We start from the raw sequence: 21,787 nt of genomic DNA on the forward strand, positions 1-21,787 counted from the left end.
GAGGTCTGTGCTGCGTATAGATTATCCGATCGTTTGAGATAAAGAAAATAAATGCGAAAAGTTAATACTAATGATCAATAGTTTTTCTAATAGTTAAAAACCATCAATTTGAGAGAAAAATATGAAGAAACCTACTCTCTTTAAAATAATCTAATTAACGTTAGGTCCATAAACTTAAATTTTGACCATTTGTTGAAAAAAAATTGTTTAAGCAGGCTGTAGTGAAAATGACAAAAATTTAAGATCGAAGTGAAATTACAAGATTTTTGGTAAAAAAAATTTGGGGTTGGCAGTTTTTAGTGTACTGTGAGCACAAATCGCTTAAAAGTTAATGAAATTAATATATGTTATAGGAAAATTATTTGCTTTCGAATGATATAATTATTAATGAGTGTTTCCAGTCAGATAGAAAAGATATTAAGGTTCGAACACATTTCCCCTATGTTCTACTGTGTACTGTGCACTGTGCAACGCTTATAGCCTTGTGCATACAGCGTTCCAATATAGAACCACCTTGCAACGCTGCAGTCTTTTTGCGTGAACGCAGCCTAACAGATACTCTTCCGCTTCGTCGTGTATATCCGCCTGTCTGTGTCTGTTTCTTAAGCTGAACACATATACGTTTTTTAATAGTGGTAGAGCAGGCATAAGTACATATACACGTTGCTGTATTTCTTATAGCTTTGAAGAATTTTCGTCGGAGGCTGGCGATATTCGCCAAAAGAGTCTCTCTTAGTCGCGGCCAAGTGTTATTAATTTTTGAGTCTCTTGAAATATAGCAGTGTATATATATATAACCAGTCCACGTGGGCTCGTGACATTCGTAAAAACAGTCTGCTATAACTGTAAACGTTACGTCGCCGCATCGTAAACAAAATAAAACAAAACAAGAAAATAAAAGAAGAGATAGTACTGACAGTGGCGAGTGGAAAAAAATATCATAACTTCGAGCACGTGTTGGTGAGTTTTTTTTGTATCAAAGAAATATTTCGTACGCTGGCTGGGTTTGCGTAAAAATGTCCGACTCGACGCCATTTTTATACGTTTCTAGCCGTATTTTGATGCGCTGAATAGATTTTTCGAGGTTGATTTTTTCGAACATGTGCGTTTAAGAGTTATTACCAAATTAATTGTTTAAGCGGCCATATCTTGTAAAATATTGAAGATAGATTAAAACAATTTGTTTTTATTTTATTTGTCATTAAAAAACGAAGAATTTCAATTAAATTAAATTAATTCAATTAAATTAAATCAATTAATTTAATTGAAATTCTTCGTTTTTTAAAGACAAATAAAATAAAAACAAATTGTTTTAATCTATCTTCAATATTTTACAAGATATGGCCGCTTAAACAATTAATTTGTTTATAAATTTGTAAAATATTGAAGATAAATTAAAATAATTTGTTTTTATTTTATTTGTCTTTAAAAAACGAAGAATTTCAATTAAATTAAATTAATTAAATTAAATTAAATCAATTAATTTAATTTAATTTAATCAATTAATTTAATTAATTGATTTAATTTAATTTAATTAATTTAATTTAATTGAAATTCTTCGTTTTTTAATGACAAATAAAATAAAAACAAATTGTTTTAATCTATCTTCAATATTTTACAAGATATGGCCGTTTAAACAATTAATTTGTTTATAACTTTTAAACGCACCTGATTCGAAAAAATGAACCTCGAAAAATCTATTCAGCGCATCAAAATAAGGCTAGAAACGTATAAAAATGCCGTGGAGTCGGAAATTTTCACGAAAACCCAGCCAGCGTCCGGACTAAAAATAAAGAAAGTATTTAACATTTTTTTAATAATTTTTAGAGCGTTGTGTGTGAGTGCTCGGACTTCGTAACAACATTGCATCATGGAGTTAGAAGACGAACAACAGATAGAGCAGCTACGTAGCAACATCGACGAATTAAATCTGTCGTGGGTCAATCAGCATCTAGCCAACTACTCAAGAGACCAACAACCGCGCATTGAGAGCCACAACCGGAATACAGTTCCCCAACAGTTAGAGCAGCTGAGCGGCCGCATCGAGAGATTAAGTCTGTCCGATAGTATCGACGAGCGGCTGACTAACTCTCTGCTGCGCCTTGCCGTACAGCAAAATAATGTAGAACAGATCGTAGAGTTGCTGAAACAAGGCGCAAATCCTAATGCGCCCAACGAGGATGGATCGACGCCCTTGCACACGATGGCCGCGAATCCCTCGCAATATGACACGATGGAGAGGTTTTTCCAATGCATAGACGAAAAAATTCAGCACGACGATGCCCAGAAGAAGAGTGCCAAGGAGATACCGCTATGCGTAGCGTTGGGGCAGGAATACGAGAAAATCAAACCTCTGCTGAAAGAGCATTACAGCCCGACACCTAGCAAGAGGTACGGATCTATCAAGTACAGCGGCTTGGTGGATGCGCTGTTCGACGGAAAGCATCAGTTGGTGCGGTTGGATGCTCAGGACAGATTGGGCGACACTCCGCTACACTTGGCCGCGCGCAGCCGCAACAAGAAAGCGATCGCCTTGCTGCTGAGAAGAGGGGCCGATCCAGCTTTCCGCAATCTGAGCGGACAGGATGCTCAGAGCGACATTTCAAAAAATTCTGTTAAATCGACGGACTCTTCGATCGATGCCAACACAAAGCTCAACAAACGTGCATCCATGGATGCAAGAGACAAAAGATTGAGCGCACGGACGAGGTATGAAAGGATGAAAGCAGGCGAGCGAAATTATCAACTAGAAACAGCTTCTGGTACCGTACAACGAGAACCAGTGGATTTTAGTCTCAGAGGTTAATTATAATTAATCATACATTTATTTAATATTTTAATTTTTTATTGTTACATTTATTTATTTATTTTTTCCGATGTTTACAGAGTCGCCTTCACTTCATAAGAACATCAAGCGTCAAAATCTCAACGACAATTTGCGCCGGAAACACTCTCGAATAATGGCCAGGGGAAATCCCTGGTCAAATGGAAATGACCAAAATCTCAACCGCAAATCTCCGTTAATTGTAGTTGATGATAGCTTCATACGCGTGAAAGAATATTGTGCACGGATACGCCCCCAAATGAGAGCCATGGGAGAACGCTTGCGCAATGAAATTGATCAAAATCACAACCTCGGGCTAGACAATTCGCACCAGATGCACACCCCAATGGGCCTGGCGGATCCCTTGTCAAATGGAAATGGTCATAATCTCAACCTCGGACTAAGCGGACTAAGGGGCCTGGCGGATCCCTTCTCGAATGGAAATGGTCAAAATCTCAACCTCGGACTAAGCGATTGGAGCCGGATGCACACCCCAATGAACCTGGCGGATCCCTTGTCAAATGAAAATGGTCAAAATCTCGACCCCGGACAAAACGATTGGTACCGGCTGTCCAACCCAATGGACCTGAGGCCTTTCTCGTCAAATGGAAATGGTGAACTAAAGGAATGGGTCCGGATGATGAACAATAATTTTCAGGCCATGTTGGCCTTGCAAGATACCTTGTCAAATGGAAATGGTAATATGGCGAGAATCTCGATCTCTGGGACCCCCGGAAATTTTGTTTTAAACATGCCACATAATAATGATATGAACTGTGATGAAAAGTAAAAAAGTGTAAAAAAATGTAAGATTACTAACGATTTCGGACATGTGATACGCTTTTCTACACTTTTTCATTTTTATTACAGTTTATTACATTTGTTTACCGATTCATTAGAGAAATGAAAACCCTAGGAATTCAAGCTCATTAAAGTTAGATGGAAAAAGTAAAAAAAGTGTAAAAAAACATAAAATTCTGTAACAATAATCTTAAATGTTACAATATTGACTTATGAGTTTGAAATGCCGGTCAAGCCCGCATGAAATCGCATCGACCGCAGGAAGTGATTTTTGTGAAAAAAGTGACCTCACTCTGATGCAGCAGGAAGCATTATAACATCATTATAGATGTACTGAGGAGTACTGAAATGACTGGATTTGGTTTATATAATATCCTTCATAATTTGACAGTAAATAATTAAATTTTTATAAAAATCAATTCTTTTTTTTTCACGAAAATCACTTACTGTGCTCGATGCGATCACATGCGGATTGCATAAGTAAGAAAATGTTAAAAAGTGTAAAAAAATGTTATTTTATGCTGCATTTTTAATCATTGGCTGTCCGAAATCGTTAGTGATTTTACATTTTTTTACATTTTATTACATTTTACAATTTAATATGATAGTTTTAGTTACTACTTTTATTGTGTCTGTGCAGGTTGACTTATCCTTGCTAGGCACTTAATCTACTATTTAATGTGTATTATTATTTAGTGTTGTCATATAATTATGTTTTTATACTTTATATTTTTCATTTAATTCAAATAAATACATTTAAACAAAATAGTTCCAATTCTCTTATTGATAATCATCCAATCATTTGAAATAAAAAATCCCGTTACCAGAGAAGCTCTCCGAGATCAAAGTTATCTATTTACACATTTTGTAAGTGCAAGTACTCGATAAAAAAAAAATTGGGTACCCGAAACTCACCCAGATACTCGAATTTTCCCGACCAGATTTACTCGAAATATCGAGTACTCGTCCTCCCCCTGCTGATTACCCTTCACCGGCGTGCCGATGCCATGAATGTCGCCTCCCCCGGGAATGAGGACGGACGGTCCGGCGGTGCAGCGACTCGCATATTATACGCGTCGCACGTACGTATAATTTCGAAAAACCGCAATTAACGCCATAGCGCGACGACAGCTCGCACACTCGTGCCCGCGTATATATATAAACTCTGTACGATCGCGTGCGTAGGAGCTGCAGCAGAGGGTAGAATTTCAACCCTCTGCCTCCCTTCCTCCTCTCGACCGTTTATAATTCGCGTCGATGCGGTCGTGTGTGTGTAAGCCAACTCGAAAGACGAGAGGCCACCGGTCGGGCGGTCATCGTGCGTCAAAGTGAGATTTCCGGATTTTGCGGCCACGCGCGCTACGTACATATATATTCGACGATCCCATTGTATTTTTCCGCAAGGATTTGCACGTGGGGTGGATGCTGCTCGATGCGTCGCCCAGCGCCATTTCATCGCCATCCAGACGGTACGCTCCATAAAATTACGCGCGAATCCCTCTTTGGCCTCGAGAAAAAGTGTGTATTATTGTGCGCTCTCCTCCTGGGCGCTGTGCACGCGTAGAAAAACGATTTCGCGGCGAAACTTTTACAAAAAAGCGCCTACTACTGTCACTACTATACCACTGCTAGAGCGAGATATTTTTCCCGAACTAACTCGCGCAACGAAAAGCTTCGTGAACGGTTATGTTGTTTTCCCAACAAAACATCTTCAACTGTATTACGAGAGGAGCTCGTAAGATTCATGGCTTAATTTTTGAATATTCCAAGTTTCGGTCTATACACGTAAGACTCGAGTTTTCGGAGCTGCAGTCTCTGTCTCCCACCCAACAGCATCGAATAAAAGTCCAAGCAATTGCGCTGCGTTATAACACTCGGCCTCGTTCAACTTTTTGACTTACATTCTATTTCTTTCTCTCGCGGGAACTGAAAACCACGCACACGTACACACATCGCGCGATACAATAAAATGAGATATATCCCTCATAGAAATGCTGTACATCCATAGTGAATCAATAAACAAAAGAAAATGATTTAAAATGTTTAAATGGTCTTACCATTAATTGACTTGTGTTCAATGATTTTCCTATTAGTATTATGTTAAAATTATTGAGCATTTTATCATTTCAAATGATCTGAAAATAATTATTTTATTGTTTAAAAAAATTTAGATGAGCATTCTAACCAATCACTCTCAATACAATAAAACAAAAACCACATAAATGCCATTTCGAATACTTCTTTAAGTTTTCACCACTAGATGGAGAGTACCTTTACCTGTAAATCTGCAAGTAATAAAGTAAAAATAATAAGTTAAAGCACGGAAAGCATTTGATCGAATCCGTTATCAACTATGTATACTTCGACTGTTACGCATTCAAAGTAAAAAATTTAACTCAATTGACGATTTACATTTAAAATGTAGAAAATTAATAATAACCATTGATTGAGTTTTCAAATGATAATATGGACGAAATTTATACAATCGAAAGATGGCCCTTTACTTCGGTTAAAAGCTAGCCATAAAACGTCGAGCCATTTCTATCAAGGCTTATCTCAGCGCATATAAATACATCAAAGGACCACCTTTATTTCGGCCGATCGCGCACCAGTCGCACTAATGATTCATCCTCCTATTTCGGCCGATCGCGCGCGCTTTTATTTATTTATTTTTTCTTTCCCTTTTTTTTGCTCTCCTCCACACAATCTCTCGCCCTGTCGAGCTCGGCGACGCGACGCGTAAAAAGACTGCAGCTGCAGCTGCACACCTACAGTACCGTTCGCGCGCGCGTTGACACGTTTTTATTGTATTTCGTCTCGCGTTCCAATACCGATATCGTTACGCCCGCGTGCGCGCCAATGTTAACGCGTGCACATTTAATGGATTTGCGAACGGCAGAGAGAGAGAGAGAGAGAGAGAGAAACTGAGGGGTTTGGGGGAGGGAGGGATCGTTACGATTTGCCAAGGGCGATAAATATCTTTGCGCTTTACACGTACTACGGCATGCAGCGCGGCAGAAGCAGAGTTTTACCCCCGAAAATTGGTATTAGTATCGATGGAATCGTGTTGGCGCTGCGTATGCCGTACACAAACACCCCCGTTGTTATTGTTGTTCTCGTTGCTGTTTTCGTTGTTGTTTTTTTTTTTTGTTTTTACTCGCGTTTCGTTCGCACGCATTTTATTTTTTTACCTTTTTTTTTGGCGTTTCGTATGCGTAAGCGATAGCGTGAGTAATTGATTCGCAGACGCGCGCGCGGGAGAAATAAAATAGATTTCCATTTTTTTGTTTTGGTCTTTTACACGTATAGCTTTATGCAGGTACACGTACAGCGGCGGCAGCAACTAGTCGATTGACAAAAAAAAAAAAATAAATAAAGAAAAAAATAGCTACGTTTCGAATCATCGCGCGGAGCGCAATCGAGGCTCGAAAATCTGGAAATATTTTGCCTGATTAAGCCGATGTATGTAAATCGCGCGCGCGCGGAGAAAACCAGCGATGGTTTGCAAAATTTTGGGAAATTTCTGCTACGATTGATAATTTCGATGTCCCGGGGAATCTCATGCCTACAGAAAAAAAACCCCGATGCGGCGCGGCCCTCACGCGAGTGCACGCGAGAAAATTCATAATTTAATAATAAATTTTTCGTTAAGCCGCGCGACAGGGCACGCGACAGGACAGGATGGCAAAAACGTCGCGCCGAGCGCATGTAACACAGCGACTACGCTTCTTCTGCGAATTTTCCAGGCAGAGCAGCAGCCAAAATCTCCGCCGCGCAGAATTACGTTAGCTCCGCGCAGAGCTCGAGCGATGCACACGTATATATAACGACCAGTCGTCGGATCATTTCGCGTGCGCGGCAGCGAAAATATTAATCTCGCTCGCATAAATCTAGGAAATTCGCTGTGAAGCCACTGTGTGTAACCACTTGATAATTATTTTCGCTTTAAATTTCCAAGTCAGAAGGCAGAGAGAGAGAGAGAGAGAGAGAGAGAGAGTCGTCGAAACGTTGCTGGTGCTGCTGCTGCTGCAGACGAGCTCGAGCGAGCGAACAATTTACACAACATCAGTTGCCGAAAGCTCGAGATATATACATTAAAGTCGGCGACGGCGACGAGCAGAGAGTACAGCTCCAACGGCGTTATTATTTGGGCGTCAGAAAAATCCGTCCGCGCGCAAGCTCTCCCTCGTATATACACGTCGCGCAGTTGCCGGCGGGAGATCGAGAGCGAAAAGAACAAAATTAATCGGCCAGAGCTGCACGGCACACCCGAGTAAGAGAGAGAGAGAGACTAGACTGCAGCAGCAGCGTATTTAAAAACAAAAGCTGCACACAGGCGCCACCGTGAATAAAGCACGGGTACGTTGTCAGCGCGCAGCTCTCTCCAGCCGAGAGCCGCAAGTGTCGCTATGCAGCCGCGTTAATTCAGCAAACTGCACGGCGCAACACGGACCGGGGGTTGTTGCTGCGAGAGCTGCAGCGGAAGAGAGCAGAACGGGAAACTGTATACGCCTAATCGGCTTATAAGGCCTGTGTGTGCAACGCGTATACACACTCCGAAGCACAGAGAGAGAGAGAGAGAGAGAGAGCCCCGACATGGTCCTGCTGCTGCTGCTGTTGCTGCTCGAGACGCGTATAAATCGGAATCCGTATTAAAGCGCGCGTCGTTCGCATCGGCCGTATTACGTATATATATATAGCTGTGTGTTGCACCTGTTATCGAGTGTTGCGTTGCCGACAAACCTCCCCCCCCCCAGCCTATTATACTCTCCGAAGCTCTCCGACGACTCGAAGCGGCACGACGACGACGTCGACGATGGAATGTCTCGTCGACGGCGCGTATAAGTGGAGTTATGGATTTCCACACAGCCCCCCGTGCCCGAGGCTTAAGCCGGACACGATACCTGCCACCGCCGCCGCTGGGGCTCTTATATAGGAAGAGGGATGATCTTTGATGAAGGTAAACGCCTGCGACGTGCAGTACGATTCCGATACTTGTGCGGGCGACTGTGTTTATCCGTGTATTTTGACGCGGCTTGCTCGATTCTCGATGCAGTTGCTAATCGACGATCGTGTTTTTTTTTTCAGACTTCTTCGGATGAGTTTGGTGCGGGCGATTAACTTGTAATGACCGAGCGAGTGTCGCGAATCGCGAACGAGTAAATGAGAAAAAAGCAAGCACCAGTGAAGTAAGAGATGATTTATCAACGCTCTCATCGACGACGAGCAGCTTCGGGGATTTTACCACCAGATGTCGCAGTCGAAACCAAATGAAAAAAAATAAAGTTTTGTACTTATGTCAGAAATCCATTTACATTCTAGAAGTTCTTGAAAATGCATGCCCATAGTCGTCCGATTTATATTCACAATCAATGTGTAGCTGTTCGTTATGCACCCCGATATAATCGCACGAACACTAAATTTTCATTATATATTTTCGGGCCTTGACGAGCGCGCGTTAATAATAAATATTCTCGTCAACGGCGCATCGACGACGAAAAACAATAGAAAGATCCGAATCAGGACCTCCGCGCGTGTATATACACACACACAGATCCTACGCTCGCGATTTCACCACCACCTATATACGTATATAAAACGGCCAAACCTCCCCCGGGACGAGTAATAAAACGCTCGATGATAATTGCGCATCGGCAAAATATTCGGAAAATATCCCCCCCCGCCTCCTCTCGCTCCGTGTTTTTGCGTACATTATACGAGTGCACCGAGGCGCGCGGTAACTCAAGCGATCGTCGCCGCGCGTACTACATGTATGCCGGGGCACGCTCGAATATTGTCGCGTCGCGTCGTGCGTGCCCCGGCTCGGCGTCGACTCCGATATTTATCAACGGATTAATTTCGCTGGGAATATTTCGACGAAAAAAATAAAAGTGATTTTCGCGAATTTTCGGGAGTTTATTTTAGTTCGCGGGTTCGGAGCATTATTGCATTTGCAAATACATACTCGTGCGTGATTTGGGGACTCGGAAGTGATATAAAAGTATGTATAATTGAGGCTCCGATTCATCATCGAGTATATAGTGAACATCGCGAACCATAACGAACCCGTAAGAGCTTGCGACGAAGCATCGTTCATAATCGCGTTACCGCTGATTCGTTGAGGCATCGCACGACAAAAAGTAAAAAATAGAAATTCAAAATTCATCGCTGCGCGCCAAGTACTTGGCGATGCGTGTGCATAATGTATGTACGCCGACGAGAGAGAGTCGAGCGTTTCATTGTCATTTTACGAGGGGGCAGCTCGCGCTGGCACCACGCGGATGCGCATTTTTCGCGCTCGTGTCGCGTGGATGTGTGTGTGCAGTGTACGGTGTGCAACCCCAAGAAAAAAAAATTATTTACGTAATATCAGCCCGTGTGGACGCTTTTACGATAGCAAAGCCTTTTATCCAAGATTGAAAATATATCGAAAAACGATTTTTTCGATAAAGCGCCGTTGATGCATGTTTACACGTCAAACAGCAGCAGCAGCAGCAACAGCGACGAAGCAAGAGGAGAAGGAGGAGGAGGAGGAGGTGGAGGCAATGTGTATAGCCCGGGTACACGAGCTCTCTCTCGCGTCGTCGTCGTCTCTGTCGCCGCGTCGATGCCAAGCATTTTGTCCTCCCTCCCTCGCCTTCCCTTTTTACATGTAAAAACGACGAGTGCAGAAAAGAAGCTAAACTATGAAACTAGAAACGGAAGGGACACGCGCGCGCGCGAGCTAGTATACGCGAGTCGTCAAATCGAAGTTTTGGGTGCTGCTGCTGCTGTACCAACTTTTCGAGAAACTCGAAATTCGCGAGGCGCGCTGACTTATCTCGAGGCTTTTTTTTGCTTTTTCTCTCTCTCTCTCTCTCTTTTTCTTTTTTTTCGAAGCGAAGGAGAAAAAAAAGTATTACGTACACGTGAACGCCAAAGTCGAAGAGAGAAGCCCAATAAGGAAGTCGATGCAGTGCGAGCGAGAGAAAAAAGACGTCGCGTCGTACGTATACCGATACATATTTCGAGCGAGCTTTTTTTCACCATTTTGCGCCTGCCCTGAACACAAAATGCTGTGCCGTGTTCGCGTATTATACCGACGTTGCTCTGTACGCTCTTTTTTTCATAGGGTTTCTCTTAGCTGGGACTAATAATCGGCAGCAGCAGCAGCTCCTTTCATCTCTCTCGAGAAAATGATTATCAGATGGATCGCGCGCGCGCGCGCGAGCAGTATCGAATTATCGATATTGGAGTCGACGTCGACGATCTTCTTCTTCTTCTTCTTCTTCTCCGAGCAAATCGAGTACTATCTATCTATCAGAGCCGATGGACACTCGAGAAGTGATTTCAGCCGCGCGAGCGAGCGAAAAGCGATATCGTCGTCGTCGAGCTTGCGACAATTTTATCTCGATCCTGGGGCCGGGGGCCGAATAAAAGAAAAAGAACTTATCAAACAATTTGTCCATCGCTCGGATTTCCTTCGGGGAAAATTTAAACATCTCGTATATATATAATAATATAAAATCGCCTCGTCGTTGGGGCAAATTGTCGCTTTGTCGGTACACGAAGCAGACAGACACAGAGGCAAATATATAATCTATCCCTCTCTCTCTCACTCTGCACTGCACTCGCTCCTCGATAGAAGTGGCGCCTTAATAAACAGTCCTCTCTCTCTATCTCGCTTCAAATATACGCTAGCCCGAGGAAGAAGAGCGAACGGAATAAAAAAAAGGACGAGGAAGAAGAAGAAGGAGATAAAAATGTAGCAGCTCTAGCTCTTTCTTGAAAAGCTCAGCAGCAGCACGAGAAGAAGGAAAGAAATCTGTAGATTCCGTTCATTAAACCGAAGCGGGCGCGGCGTCGGTGGCGTCGGCGGCGGCCTGCGAAACTTTCGGGACGCGCGCACGCAATTAACTCTTTATTCAAACAGAGAAAAGCAGCCGAGTAAATATAGAGAGAAAGCCAAAGTTTAGTAGGCTGCTTACGAGTGCTAAAGCTGCCGCCGCCGCCGACGCTACCTACTCGAGTGCGAGCCGGGCCGAGTAGAAATAAATTCCGTTTTTTTTTTTTTTTTTTTTCATTCATTCGCAAACGTTTCTATCCATCAAGCCGTGCGCGAAGGAAAAGGAGCTCCGCTGCTGCTCCCGCTGTTCCGCAAGAAGAGGCAAGCAAGTGCAGTTGAGATAAGTAGCTCTCGATCTCTCTCTTTGCTACTTCTGCTGCTTGCGCGAGTATTGCTTCGTTACTTGTACTTTTCAGCTTCTTTCTCGCGCGCTTCTCTCTCTCTCGCTCTTCGCGTTCGATCATTCTATCAAAAGACTGGGGGGCAGGAAAATTGCGTTAGCAGCAGTGAGCAATAAATTTTGAGCTGTGTGCAGCAGCAGCAGTAGCTGAGCGCAATTACATTGCGGTCCGCGAGCGTAAGGCAAGAGAGCTCTGCGCCGCGAAGGAATTTTCTTTAATCAGCTGTACGGGGATCGTTATCGTACAGGTCAGCTCTCGGCTTGTGCCGAGCAATAGCCATGCAATTGCCACCGTGTGTTTCGCTGTATGTCTATATACAGCGAAAATATACCGCTGGAAGTTTTTCTCGCGGTTGATTTTCGCGACTCGGCGAACTCCTCGTCGGCGCGCGCGCGAGCGTATACTTTTGTATCTCGTATAAAGCGCGTATAAATTTTGCTTCGCTCGAAATGTGTCGCTCGCTGTATATTATAACAGAGCGAACGCGTGTCGACTACCGCGTAATGAAAAGCGATCACGATTGATGTATTCGTTGTTAGCGCCGATGCGACCGCTAGGTGGCGCGTTATTTTCTCGCAGGAGGAATAGCCAAGCAAGGTAGAGAAATTGGGAACATCTATATCTCTACCTAGTACTTAAAGAACGATCTTTATTTCGTCGCGTATGCTGTGCATACCACTGAATTTGGGCTAAAGTAAATGTAATCGCTCGAAACGAAATAGCTGATGAAATCGGTGTCTCTCCGCGGTCACTCGATCGCAAAGTATAACGCATATACATAACGCGCTTCGCAACGCACAAATAAAATACGCGCACAAGTGAGCCTCGGACAAGTGCGTCCTAGTTCAGCCAGTCGGCAGTTATTGTAAATCGCGCTCGGCAAAGAACATAATGCGCGCAGTAGCTAGCTAGCTATATAGCGTGCAGCGATCGTATGAGCGCGTGATTAAATCGTAACGTTTGATTTAGCATTGTCATGTACGCGAGCGAGCGAGCGAGCGTTTATACTAACACGTGTATGCCCGCGCGTCATAAATAATTTAGTGCCTCTCTCTCTCTCTCTCTCTCGGCTTTGGGAAGCGGCTCGAGGCAGCAGCAGCAGCAGCAACGCCGAGAGTATATAGTCGAGAGCATGTGCAGAGTCACGAGAGCTCTCTCGCGCTCGAGCTAGTAGCTGCAAAACATGAATATGTAACGAATCGCTCCATCCATCAGTGGCTGCTGCTCGTGCTGCTGCACACACACACACACACACACGCAGAAGCGGCCAAAGTATTGGCGCGCGGCGCACTTTTCCTAATTCATAAGCGAAGCTGCTCCGAACTGCGTCCTGAATTACAACGTGCGGGGTGGTGGTGGTATCGGCGCCGGCCCGCGCGCGAATTCGATCAAACTGCGCGTATTATATATAGTGTCCTGGCACGAGTGGGTCCTTTTGGCTCTATATACGTACGAATGCAGGCACAAATTTATCACGAGCGCAGTGGCTTATCTCTGCGCTGGCGTGGCCTATATTATATACACACAATATATGCCTCATAAGTTCGCTTATAATAAGTGAAACGTACGTACGCGTAACGATGCGCGCTTGTTACGCGCATTACACGTAAACTGCCACGTTCGATAAATATAAATTCGCGTGTTTATATGTGTATCGCGCGAGTATACTCGAGCGGGGATAGCGAAATTACGATTGCATTATGAGCCGTAGTACTCTGTCGGCGGCGGCACAGCGACGGCAGAGAGAGAGAGAGAGGCCGTTAATAATTCAGCTTTGGAATTTCTCGCGCTGAAAAACGCACTCGGCGCGGTGTATACGATATATATATACGCAGCGCGCGAGTTACAACGCGCGGGGTCCCGGTATAAGTAAAAAAAAATTGCAAGGAGGAGCTCTCGACTTTGGCCGAAGCGAAATAATCTACGATCAGATAAAAAAAAAGAAAAAGAGGAACGTACGTAGCGGCAGAAGATGATTTAGCTCTTCCCCCGCGCGCGAGAGCCTCGTATAATATGCATAAATACGTACGCGCGCTCCTATATATGGCAGGGCAAATAATAACTGGCAGTAGTAGCAGTAAAAGGCGACTCGCTGCTTGCGACGAAGGAGCCCCGTGCATTGTTCTTTCGGTTCGCTAGCTTCGTTAAAGGTCTTGGAGCGAGAGAGACGACGTCGTCTTCGTCGTCGCACATTTGCTGCTGCTCTATATATGCATACACACAGCTGCAGCAGCAGCAGCAGCAGCAGCAACGCGCCGGAAGAGGAAGGATAATTTGCGTGCGAAGAGCCGAGCGCGCAGCTAAGTTTGCGCCGCACGGCGCAAAGCCTCGGGGTGGCTGGCGGCGCGCGCGGGGCGAAATAGCGATAGCGCTAAACATTTTCACGTAGAGATAACGCGCGTTATGCATGTGTATTATATATGCTATATGCTACGGAGCTGCCACGGGTTCGGGGCCCCTCCGCGCCACCTTAGTACAGTAGAATCTTCCTTGAGCTGGCTCTCTCTCTCTCTCTCTCTGCGTGCAATATCTCAGAAGCCGATCGATACGAAGGAGAGAGAGAGAGAGAGTAGCGCAAAAGATCCTTTTGTTCTCGAGCTTATTTATATGGTAGCTATATGTACGTATATTACGTCGTACGTATTACGGCGTCATTGCTTTGCGCGCCTTGTAAAGTGATTATGGATTAGAGCTTATTTTCTTTTTTTGTTGGTTGCCCGGCCCGTGATGCATACGTGTGTGTGTGAAATAACGCGGTGACGCTTTTAGCTTATCGCATATCGGATTTTCAAAAGCTGCTTTGATGTTCTCACCGTATTGCGACTGTGCGCGCGCAGTGGTATACTTTCCCGTGTACACCACGTATACTAATGCACGCGTGATATATAGCTAGCTACCTACTGGTCGAAAAATTTTCTCCGGCTCTCTGTGTCGTGTAGCATATTATATGCAGTACGAATCACCATTGGATTCGAGCTTTTTTTATACGTATCGAGCTTTTTTTGTGTGTGTACTTTGCGGTCGTTGATGGAAATCATATTTTTTTTCTGTAATATAGTAAATCTATTTCAACATCTAATCTTTATGCAGATCGGAGTGATTTTTTTTACATCTTTTACCCAGTTACTTATTTGAGCAACAAAGGAGGAATAATAAAAATTATGCATTAAATTAAAGTACTCACTCAATTAAGGTCGGGCCTTACTTTTTAAATCATCAATGACTCGTACGTACCTGAAACAGAAAGCGGAAAAAACACATTTTAGACCCCGTTTTGTTCGAAAAATCGATTGTGTTTAAAAATTTATCGGACTAAATTGAGCCATCAAAATTCATATCGAACTTTTCTTCGGAACACGACTCTATCTCTTTTATATCGTGTACATTATATATAGGCCCCCGTCTGCGAATGAACTGCGCTATAAATTGCAATATTATAATTCGGTCGACGTTATATTCGACGGGGGCAGCAGCAGCAGCAGCAGCAGCGACAGCCGAGACTACTACTTGAAAACAGGTCTGACCCGAAAAATTCTTTCACGAAGAACAGTCGTAATTCATTTCAAATGCAAATTTGCCGAATGAATTTTATGCAAAGTAATTCTGAAATTTAATCACGATGCGGCAGCGAAAAATGCAAAAACGCTGCGATGCGCGCGCGCGCGCGCACTCGTGGATTATGCGGATTAATAAAACATTGAACTTTTTTTCGAAAAATTTTCACGATAAAAAATTTCAACAACTAACGATATCGGTCAATTTTTTAATGTTTTTTTTACTCGATCGACGATATATTTTTTTCGTCAAATTGATGTGGACGCGCAAAGATCAAAGAATATCAAGAAACATTTTTATAAATCCATCAATAAAATCTCTGATAAAATAATATTTGTCTCTTTACGCTTTATAGATAGGATAATCGAAAATGTCCCGTCATTAAGAAAGCCAACTATAAGATAATCCGCAAATAACGCCACTACCGCCGCGGAGCTCTTTGCTTCTGTTGACATTTTAACGCGATTTTCGGTCTTCGGAAAGGGTACACGGGAAATCTCTTCACGGGGTCACGTTATAAAAACTTACTTTCCCAGATAAAAATAACAAAAGGGCGAAGTATAGAAGAAGAAGCGGAAGAAGAAGAAGAGGGAAGAAAAAAAGGTCGGCGCGCAGGGCAAGCCACTGAGCTGTCTCGTTAATACCCGGTGAGATCAAAACTCCCAAGCAGCAGCAGCAGCAGACACGGCGCGCGCTTTTCCATGCAAATTGCCTCGGTGTGGCGCGCGCGTACACCATAACAGAGCGGCGGCAGCATCTCGCGCGCGCAAAAGATGGCGAGATATATAACGTAAGATGATTTATTGCGAGCGATCGGCTTGGCGAGATATAGATATATACACGTTATAGAGAGAAGAGCTCCGGCCTCTTGTGTGTATATACATATATACTGGCGACTTTTTCGACGGCATCTCACGAAAAAATTGTCCTGTCACCGCATCGCACCGGCTCTCGCGGCGGCGGCGGCGCACACCGAGAGATGACTTGATTTTCAACGGGGTAGAAAGATGAAAAAAAAAAAAAAAGAAGACGAAGCAGCAAGGCAGACGGGGATATAGAAGTGAGAAATCGAGTTAGTTTATTTTTAAACTGGTCTCTCGGGTTACGAGTGTGAGGTCCTTCGTCTTCCACATATATAAATATATACCTTTTTTTGGCGTCGCAGTCCGCGCGATTCCACGTTTGCCATATAGCTCGATCCAAGGGAGAGAGAGCTGAGAAGGGCATATAATTCTTTATAAGTATCAACGATCACATTATGTATGATATTTTATCGATTATACGCGTGCGTCTCGCGAGATTTTTTTATATACATATTATGCATTAAACGGTTGTAATCTTGCGCAAAATCTTCGCATCCACGCACGCACGCGGCAACGGAGAGAGAGTTTACGCAAAAAATTTTCAATTATCTTCTGCGCGCGGCTTGATGAATTATACTATGATGGGGGGCCAAGGCATAATTCATCGCCTTTTATACAACACGCGAGCCGGCTCAATATCCATAAAATAAATCCATTCTGGATAATTGAATATTCAGCGCTCCGCGCGGCGCAGTATCTTTTCTACGCCGAAACTGGGTCAAATCTTTCTAAGAAAATATAATTGAGAGAGATATGTATGAAACAAAAAATTTTTCTCGTTCCAAGCTTGAGAAATATTTAATTAAGAAAGTCGCGCTTTTCATTGTCTCTCTCTCTTCCCCTCCTTTTTTTGGCCTGAAAATTCACGTTTGTTAAAATTAATTTACACTAGGACGCGAAACCCACACAACAGTGTGTCTCTCGTGGTATACATTACAACCGCAGAGGAAAACATTTCTTGGCAATTTCTCGCGGGCGGCGACGACTCGTCGTCGTCGTCACCACCACCACTATACGCGGCGACGTTCCAGCACGCGCATCACTGTATCCTAGCAATATCATATTCAACAGAAATAGAGTTTTAATTACGAGCCGTAACAATTTTTCGAGTAAATTCGAGCGAGATCGGGTGCGGTGCAGACATGAATTTTTCGTGGGGCTGCTGCTGCGCAGGGATTGCCTCGAGACGACGGAGGCATTAATTTTTCAGGAGGAGATTCGAGAGGGTTAAATCTAGTCATCCGCGCAAGAAACTGAGTGCGGGAGACGATCCCTTGGGTCGTCCTCGTCGTCGTCGTCGTCGAGTGGAAATATTTTATTCGCGAGACACGTGGCAATTATTTGCGTTTCGTTCGTGCGAAACAAGTATCGGGTCCCCGATCTTCTCGAGACGCGAAAACGCGTCAACACACGATCTCGCGCTCGAGTGTATCACGAGTTAGATTAGCCGATATTCGTGACGCGACGCACTGCATATAATCGAGGCTGGCCCCCGTGTATGTCCGAGTTTGTGAAGTGTGTGCAGATGATCCGGCAGCTATATATCTGCGACTGGGTCAGGATACACACGATCAAAACAGTAGGATCGAGTTCGCAGAGTCATTGTGTATTTGCCTCTCTCTCTCTCTCTCTGCTGCTGCTCGACATTTTGCGTGTGTGTATACGCGCGCGTAAAGTCGAGCTTTAACTCGCCCAAATCCGGGATACTCTCGTGCGCTGCAACTCTATATACCTGCCACACAATTCTCCGTGCCTCTTGTGTTTCACAGTACTCTCGAGCCTCTCTCTCTCTGCGCAACTCAAATACAACAAATTTTTGCTGCTGTTGCAACGAACAACGGTAGCGACGCATCGACACGGATATAATGTAGTTTTTGTTACGCACGCGTATCGAATGAATCGATATAATTAACGTTACTTAATATTCCGAACGCGCGAGGCCTTAATGTTTCGCTAAGTACGCATAATTTTGATCGAGTCGATGAAGGGATATTACGAAAAACGAATATCGCGCGCTCTCGGCGCGGCATATAAGATTTATAGATTAAAATGAAATATTAATTATCCGAGACTGGACGATAAATATATTTGCAAAAAGCCAAACGGCGGTGAAAGGAAGAAGAGTACATCTCGCGTATACTCGGAAGCGTATAATATTTCCGAAGATACGATATACATGTCGTATAATATTCGTGTACGATTTTTTCCTCAGATCGCTGCTTTCGATAATACGACAAATATACACACACGCGCGCGGGCACGGTATGAAAACCTGTTTCTTCGTTTCGCGAGCCTCTTTTTTAAATTAGCGGATAAATACGAGTAAAATATAATAACCCCCACGTGCGGCTGAGGTCATTGAAATGTTTCTTTCTTTCTTTCTTTTTGTACGCGAATACGACTCGCGCGCGCGTTAAAAAGTTATTTAGACGTCGTTTCGGCCCGTCGTAAACTCCTTTATTAGAGGCGATATTCGTATTGGAGTTTAGAGTTATAAATGGATCGTAATACGTGTATAATAATCGTTTGTAGTCGAAAATTTCGTTCCCATAATTGTAGGCTCTTAAGCGATCGTTAAATCGTATACAAAGTACGGCATATAATACGACGATGTGTCGCGCGCGAGTGTGAAACGGAATTGAATCTCTTACTCATAATATGCCACACGCAGTTGTATAAAAAAAAAAAAGAAGGAATGAAAGGAAAGAAAGAAAAAATATGCTAATGAACGCGACTCCTCCGACTGACCGCGATCGTGAATAGAAGGCTGTATAGTGTTGACGTTAGCTCAAATTCATACGCGCGCGTGAGATGTGCGTTCATAAAATGGGTCTCTCATGCTCTCGAGCCGCGAAGGATTCACGACGAAAGTATTCCGCAGGAAGAGATCGCGCGGAACCGATGAAGAGATAGAAATAGCCGGTGGATCTTGAATCGAGTGTGCGTGAAAAAAGCGCATCATCGCTCGGCGATTCTAATTTATCCAGTATATAATAACGAAGGACGTGGTTTGTGATCCCACGAGTAGTAAGTCGCGGGAAAATAGCGCGCGTGCGAGATAGAAGGCTATATAGATCGGAAAATAACTAAGGAGAGCCGATTGTAATTCTTTAGAGAAATTATCATTTTCTATGAGGAAGATCATTGACAATGAACCGGCAGAAGTTTTCTTATAGATCCATTACTTTCAAGCCAAAATTAATTAAAAATATTTAATTTTGTACTCAAATTGATATATTTCGATTGAAAATTAACGTATTAATATTGATTAATTTTTTACGTTTATCGTACGAAAAAATTATGAAAATTCCGTCGTATTCAATGCCACGTTTTTACCACCAGATGGCGATGTACCTTGGTCTGCAAATCTGCAAGTAGCAAAGAAAAAATAATTGTGTAACTTGAAGCACGGTTTGGCACGCAGTATTATCAGCGCATTTATGTTTACGTCCATTCTTATACGCATACATTCCTTCTAGATGCGCGGGAGGACAATATAGGACGGCACAGCTCGAACGACGACGCGCCTCGCGATGGCCAATTTCGTTTGTTCTAGCCGCGAGAGTCGTTAAAGCGTTGTCGCACGCGGCGATTCGATTACACAAGCCTTGGGGTTAGATCAGCCGAGAGCGGAATATCAAGAAAATTAGACGACGCTCGAGCGAGCTCGGCTCGATGCGATCGGAGCAAAAATGCCGTAATCATTGCAAATCCGAGCCTGGGCGGTCTCTGTCTCTTTTTGTCTTTCTCTTGACTCGTGTCGTCGAATTAGGCCGCCACGTCGTCGTTGTTGTCGCGTCGTTGTCAATTTTTGCTCCGATGCACCGATGCGAGATTTCACAAACGAGAAATCACAACGAGACTACGAAAAAAAAAAAAAAAAAACATAAAGAGAGGGACGAGTCTTAAAGCGAGCTAGTTAAAAGTGACGATTTGTCGACGATCGATCCGCACCGGCTGGGCTTCTCTCCCTTCGGAGCTGTGCGTGCACATATATAGGATGTCAACCGCATCGGCGTATGCATCATCGGTCGAGCGATACGCGCAACAAAGTGTACATCGCGTGCGTATATCGATCATGTAGATTAATTGCCATTAGATACACTTGTTAAGTGCGCCATTCCGCACGAGGTGCAGTTATATATATTCTCACACTCGGGCGTTCGGGCGCGGATCGGAATCGTGTATTATACGTGCGCGATGCAAGGACAAGTGCACACACACACACACACAAACGATCGAGGCTTTTTTGTGCGCGCGGATCAATCTTATGCCGTTCCGTGTGCTGTCTCTCTTTTTTTTTATGCCTTCGTTTTTTGCACACACACACGAGTTCCGCGAATCGCAAGCAGCGCCTATAGTTTTCCATTCACACACACACACACACGCGCGTGAAGCGAAGTTTGCGCCGCGATTGCCATAAATATTTTATCTCGTCTCGCACGCGCTCGACTCCAACTTTATCGTATAGAAAATTGCACGCGGCGGTGGCGGCGGAGTAGTCTCTTGCTTGCCTGCATGCATGTGCACACACATGCGCGCGCCTTATACTGCCCTGACAATAACTGCTATAAATAACGCATGTATATACGATTGCTTATGTCTACACGATCGGCTCGATATATATACAGTCGACGTACATACATACGTATACATACGGTGAGGGTGAAGAGAGGCGAGCTGTTCGCGCGTGTGCGAGCGCGGAGAATATCATTGTGAACCGATCCTACGCACGCAACAAAACAATCCGTTTACGAGAGATCGGAGCGTTAATTTATTCGTATATAATTGAAGCTCGTTTACAGAAGTCGAGGATAGCGTGTGTAGTATACTCGAGGTATTCATATATAGTAGCCGACGAGCTCGAGCTCGTGCGTAAGTTGCTGCGCGCCTGAAGGTCGAACGTCGCTCGCGCGGCGGCGGCGGCAACGTGTTTTCGCGCACAAGTCGAGTATTTGTGCGACTGCAGCGATGATTATTTAGAAAAGCTGCAGCAACAGAAGCGCTGGAAACAAGTGTCATGGAACACAGATGCTCGACTATGTGCGCTTCCAGCTCATCGCGTAAAATCGCGCGCTACGTATCGCGGGGCACTATTTGTTTATGACTCGAGCGATTCTGAACTTGGAAATAAAGCGACGATTACCCTGATAGATGTGCTCGATATAAATAATGGTTTGATGAACGAAAAATGACCGATCGATTGTTTTTGAAAAATGTTAGACCGCAGCTTTTCAAGCCATTTTAAGTATCCACCGCTAGATGGCGAGTAACTTTATTTGTAAGTCTGCAAGTGGCGAAGTGAAAATAATTGTATAAATCAAAGCACGGTTTCGATACATTTTAAAGCATAATGAGTATTCTGCCTGCGTCAGCATATATTTACGTCTAGCTTTAGAACGACGATGCTCGATGGATAATGCAATTTTTTCTCTCATTTTTTCATCGACAATCGATATTCATACATTTTTAACCGATTTAGATGCAATGACATCACTTTGAGCCTCGACCACCAGAT

At 43.8% G+C, this 21,787-nt stretch overlaps 2 protein-coding genes across 2 annotated transcripts in view; one reads left to right on the top strand and one right to left on the bottom strand.

Moving 5' to 3' along the window:
* Positions 1 to 21,787, bottom strand: part of LOC106654839 (insulin-like growth factor-binding protein complex acid labile subunit) — a 272,241-nt gene that overhangs the window by 133,083 nt on the left and 117,371 nt on the right. The window lies entirely within an intron of this gene.
* On the top strand, positions 568 to 4,166 carry LOC106654841. Its single transcript, XM_014374916.1, has 3 exons — positions 568 to 960; positions 1,828 to 2,801; positions 2,887 to 4,166. Exons 2-3 carry the CDS (start codon positions 1,871 to 1,873, stop codon positions 3,612 to 3,614), a joined length of 1,659 nt encoding a protein of 552 aa, XP_014230402.1. The 5' UTR covers positions 568 to 960; positions 1,828 to 1,870; the 3' UTR covers positions 3,615 to 4,166.

This window comes from Trichogramma pretiosum, unplaced genomic scaffold (assembly GCF_000599845.2).
Source record: "Trichogramma pretiosum strain Unisexual culture from Peru unplaced genomic scaffold, Tpre_2.0 scaffold23, whole genome shotgun sequence".
NCBI lineage: Eukaryota > Metazoa > Arthropoda > Insecta > Hymenoptera > Trichogrammatidae > Trichogramma > Trichogramma pretiosum.